This window comes from Nicotiana sylvestris, chromosome 9, assembly GCF_000393655.2.
Source record: "Nicotiana sylvestris chromosome 9, ASM39365v2, whole genome shotgun sequence".
In the NCBI taxonomy this organism is placed as follows: domain Eukaryota; kingdom Viridiplantae; phylum Streptophyta; class Magnoliopsida; order Solanales; family Solanaceae; genus Nicotiana; species Nicotiana sylvestris.
In genome coordinates this window covers 171,280,769-171,286,113 of record NC_091065.1, presented here as the reverse complement: position 1 = coordinate 171,286,113, position 5,345 = coordinate 171,280,769, and the positions used below count along the sequence as shown (strand labels likewise).

Here is a 5,345-nt window from a genome sequence, read left to right as displayed (position 1 = left end):
TTGAAATGTCTTCGGAAATTCCTCTGCCAACAGTTCCTATTCCAGAGGATAGTCCGATCTCGGCCATCCCAACTTCTGAGTCAGCAACAGCTGAGGAAAATAGAATTCTGCATCTCCGCATGATGGAAATGTGGGACGCCTGGGCCAATAGAAAAGAACCGCCAAGTACGATCCCTGGATTCCCTGAGCTTTTTCCCAGGGCAAGTGGGACCTCCAACATCCCCATAAGTTATCCAAATACCCCACTGGGATATCCTACCATTTCAGCCCACTTTACTGGAACACCTTCTGAGTCTCGCCCCCAGGTGTTAGCTTCAAGTGCGGCTTCAAACATATTCACCGCGCCACCTTGTTCAGCTACGGCACAACCTGCTTTACCCAGGCCTAACTTTGATTCATCTTCCTTCACATTTCAAGCACCATCTTTCCCAGTGGAACCTCCTCAGTTTCCTACTTATACTTACCCTCAACTACCCCAATTTGAGTTCACTGTGGGGCAAGAAACGACCACCAAAACTCTTGAGCAAGAAGATATTGTGAGGAAGATGAGGAGTATGGAACAGAGTCTCAAAAGCATACAAGGCTTGAGTGGACAGAAAAGTGTATCCTATGCCGACTTATGCATGTTCCCTCATGTGCACCTACCATTGGGATTCAAAACCCCAAAATTTGAGAAGTACGATGGGCATGGTGATCCTATTGCTCATCTCAAGAGATATTGCAATCAACTGCGAGGAGCCGGTGGAAAGGAAGAACTACTCATGGCCTATTTCAGAGAAAATCTGGTAGGCATCGCATCTGAGTGGTACATGGACCAGGATATATCCCGCTGGTACATTTGGGATGATCTTGCTAGAGATTTCGTCAGGCAGTTCCAGTACAACATTGATATTGCTCCAGATAGGAACTCATTGACAAACTTGAAAAAGAAATACTCAGAAAGTTTCTGAGAGTACGCAGTTAAATGGCGTGAGCAGGCATCCAAGGTAAAGCCTCCGATGGATGAGGTTGAAATGGTCACAGTTTTCCTTCAAGCTCAGGAAGCTGATTACTTCCAAAATATGATGTCCGCAATGGGTAAACCATTCGCTGAAGCTATCAAGATTGGTGAAATGGTTGAAAATGGGCTGAAAACGGGTCGAATTCTAAGCCAATCCGCTATCAGAGCTACCTCCCAAGCCATTCAGGGTGGGTCTGGAGGAATAGTAAAGGGAAAGAAAAAGGAAGAAACATCCATGGCAGTGTCGGGTGCAAGGAGAAACTGTACTCCCAGATCCCTTTTCTCAGAAAGGACCCCGCAACACTATTACCCTCACCAAGACTTGGCCTATACTCCTCAGCCATACTCGGTCATGAATGCTCAGCCTTATGTCCGGCCACAACAACAAGCCAATAGAAATCAAGCTCCATTTCCTAGAAACCAACCTCCTTACCAAACCCACTACAACCCCCGTCCTCTACAAAATAATTTCCACCCTCATGAACCGCCCAAGAGGCCAAATTTCACACCAATTGGCGAAACCTACTCCAGCCTATTACCAAAGCTTGTTCAAATGGGTCTGCTACAGCCTGTTCCTCAAACCAGGCAAACCCAGCATCACCCGCTTACAGAGCCGGTACCCTATGCGCCTATCACTCAGGGGAAGAAGGGCATGACACGGATGATTGCTGGACTCTGAAGAGAGTCGTGGAGAACTTGATAGAACAAAGGAAGATAGTGCTGAGGGATGAAGATGTTCCCAATGTGACCAACAACCCACTGCCAGCCCACAACAACGGGCCAGTAATTGGAATGATTTGTGAGGATAAGGAATTTGACCCAGCATTGAAGGCCATCATTGTCATTGCTGACGAAGAAAAGAAACCAAAAGCTGCCCCGAAGCAAGATAAAGGGGAGAAAAAGAAAGAAACCACCCCTCCAAAGTCAGAGAAGAAAATTGAAGTTGAGACCGGGGCAACGCCTCCCAAAGATGTTGTTCTCTACGTCCCTCAAGGCCGTAAAGAAAAGCAGATGACATTGAGTCCTCACACGAGATTCGAGCTGAACAAAACAACCCAGATGTATGTGCCCAAGGGAGCTTATGTGATGCGGGGCCCAATTAAGCCATCGAGGCTGAATGAGCCTGTGGTTATTGGACGCGCGCCACAAAAGCCCATGAAAGATCCTACTGATGTGCCCTGGAACTACAACAAAACGGTGGTGACCTATAAGGGCAAAGAAATCCCAGGAGAAGTTCAAGAAAATAACCCTGTTGAAAAGTATTCCAATTTGGAAGAGGTGAACAACGCTACTAGAAAGCGCTTCCCACTTAAGAAGCCCGTGAGTGCCGAAGAAGCGGAGGCTTTCTTTCAAAACATGAAAATGGCAGATTATGAGGTGATTGACCAGCTTCGAAAATTTCCCGAACAAGTCTCCTTGTTGGCTTTGTTGATGAACTCCGCCGAACATCAGAAGGTGTTGATCAAGACCCTTAACGAAGCATATGTGCCTGTTGACACTTCTGTAGAGCAGTTGGAGAGAATGGCAGAAAGAGTTTTTGCAATCAACCAGATCACTTTCAGCAAAAATGATTTGCCCTTAGAAGGGGCCGCACATAACAAAGCCCTGCACCTAACAGTCAAATGCAAAGGGCACTACGTGAAAAGGGTTGTGTTGGACGGAGGCTCTGGAGTAGACATTTGCCCACTTTCAACTCTACAGCTCATGGAAACCGGGACCGAAATAATCTGACCCAACAATGTCTGCGTACGTGCCTTCGATGGCATCAAAAGGGACACAATTGGAGAGATCGATCTAATTCTGACCATCGGCCCAATAGACTTTGAAGTAACCTTCCAGGTTCTAGACATGGACACATCCTACAACTTTCTTTTGGGGAGGCCATGGATTCATGCAGCGGGGGCTGTACCCTCTACTCTTCATCAGATGGTGAAGTTCGAGCATGAGGATCAAGAGATCGTGGTCCACGGAGAAGATGTGCAATCAATTTATCGGGACTCATTAGTCCCATGTCTTGAAGCAAGAGAGGGGAGTGAGCACATAGTTTATCAGGATTTTGAAATTGTGGTTGCAGACCAGTACAAAGACGGAAACCCTTGCCCCCAACCCTTCCTTTCTAATGCATCAATCATGGTGGCCAAAGAAATGATCCGACATGGCTTCAAACTAGGGAAGGGACTTGGGAAATCATTGCAAGGGATAGTTGAACTTATCACCCTGCCCACCAGTGAAAAGTTCTTCGGGGTAGGCTTTCGACCCACTCCAGTTGATATAAGATGGGCAGATGATAGAAAGAATGATGGTTGGGTCTTGCCTCAGCCGGTTCCGCATATGTTTTGTCAAGCCAAAATACCAGAAGAAAGAAGAAGATGAGGCCTTTACTGCCGAAGAGATTGAAGAGATCTGTGGGGCAATGAGGAAGATACTATATGAAACCCACATGGTCTAGCCAGGGGAGGGCTCAAGCACCGCTGAGGTGCTGTATATGGGACCCAATGCCAAGCTGCAGAATTGGAAGGCTACGCCATTCCCAATCAGGCGGGAGTCCCGGTAGACCTGTCCTGCCACTTTTCTGTATCGCGAGTTATGTCAGGGTGTAATTCGGATGTTTTTCTTTAGTTTCTTATCTTTTAATTTCCAATGTAAACCCTGTTATCTTCAAATTCAAAGAAATGAAATCATATTTCATCGTCCATCCTTCTTTATTCTTTCTGATTTTGTTATTTTTTCTCTTTTTTCTTTCAGCTCTAATAATGTGGATTTAAATAACATGACATGCTTGCGGACTTCATGTCCAGATCCAAACACGTTGTCTAACTGCGAAATAATGAACCAAGAACCGGAATATGATGAAGAAGAGGCTTTTAAGGAAATAAATCGAGAATTGGAACAATTTGAGAATAAACCTAAGCCAAACTTAAATGAAACCGAGCCGGTTAATTTGGGTAGCTCTGAAGAAGTTAAAGAAACCAAGATAAGCATTCATACAGATGAAAGAACCAGAGACGCATTAATTCAAATTTTGTTTGAATTCAAAGATGTGTTTGCTTGGTCATACGATGACATGCCAGGATTAAGTGTTGATTTAGTGGTCCATAAGTTTCCAACCTACCCCGATTATTCCCCTATCCAGCAAAAACATAGGAAGTTCAAAATTGATATCAGTGACAAGATTAAAGAAGAGGTCACAAAACAGTTAAAGGCGGGAGTGATCCGAGTAGTCCGATACACCACATGGCTGGCTAATATAGTTCCTGTATCAAAGAAAGATGGGAAAATCCGGGTGTGCGTTGACTACCGATATCTGAACAAAGCAAGCCCCAAGGACAATTTCCCTTTGCCAAACATCCACATCCTTGTTGATAACTACGCCAAACATGAAATACAGTCTTTTGTGGATTGTTACGCAGGATACCACCAGGTGTTGATGGATGAAGAAGATGCAGAAAAGACAGCTTTTACCACACCTTGGGGCACTTACTATTATAGAGTCATGCCATTTGGTCTGAAAAATGCCGGGGCAACCTACATGAGGGTCATGACTGCCATTTTTCATGATATGATGCACCAAGAGATAGAGGTGTATGTGGACGATGTAATCATCAAATCCAAAACCCAGGACGACCACGTTCGGGACTTGAGAAAATTCTTTGAGCGGCTGCGCAAATATGATTTGAAGCTGAACCCAGCTAAATGTGCATTTGGGGTACCATCCGGCAAACTCTTGGGATTTATAGTCTGTAGGAGGGGCATCGAGTTAGATCCAACAAAGATAAAGTCTATTCGGGATTTGCCTCCTCCAAGAACCAAGAAAGATGTTATGAGTTTGTTGGGAAGATTGAATTACATCAGTCGTTTCATTGCTCAGTTGACCTCCACGTGTGAACCCATATTTAAGTTGTTAAAGAAAGATGCGTCAATCAAATGGACAGTTGAATGTCAAGAAATTTTTGATAAAATCAAGGAATATCTGTCAAATCCGCTAGTCTTGGTCCCACCTGAGCCAGGGAGGCCTCTGTTCTTGTACCTGACCGTCTTGGAAAATTCTTTTGGTTGTGTCCTCGGGCAACATGACGTGACCGGAAAGAAGGAGCAGGCCATTTACTATCTGAGCAAGAAGTTTACTAGTTATGAAGCCAAGTACACTTTATTGGAAAGAACTTGATGTGCTTTGACATGGGTCGCTCAGAAGCTGAGGCATTATTTGCAAGCTTACACCACCTACCTCATAACCAGGTTGGATCCTTTAAAGTACATATTTCAGAAACCAATGCCCACTGGGAGATTAGCAAAGTGGCAGATCTTGCTCACGGAGTTTGACATAGTCTATGTCACTCGCTCGGCA

At 44.9% G+C, this 5,345-nt stretch overlaps 1 protein-coding gene across 1 annotated transcript; it reads left to right on the top strand.

The window, feature by feature from the left end:
* Positions 1-998: 998 nt before the first annotated feature.
* On the top strand, positions 999-2,731 carry LOC138878593 (uncharacterized). Its single transcript, XM_070158285.1, has 2 exons — positions 999-1,263; positions 1,569-2,731. The coding sequence occupies exons 1-2, from the start codon at positions 999-1,001 to the stop codon at positions 2,729-2,731; spliced, it is 1,428 nt and encodes a 475-aa protein (XP_070014386.1).
* The last annotated feature ends 2,614 nt before the right edge of the window (positions 2,732-5,345 follow it).

What these genes read in the sequence shown, in the direction of transcription:
- LOC138878593 (XM_070158285.1), top strand. Translation starts at nt 999, where the DNA reads ATGGATGAGGTTGAAATGGTCACAGTTTTCCTTCAAGCTCAGGAAGCT. An exon ending in GTCGGGTGCAAGGAGAAACT is followed by an intron (nt 1,264 to 1,568) that starts GTACTCCCAGAT and finishes GGTCTGCTACAG; the next exon opens with CCTGTTCCTCAAACCAGGCA.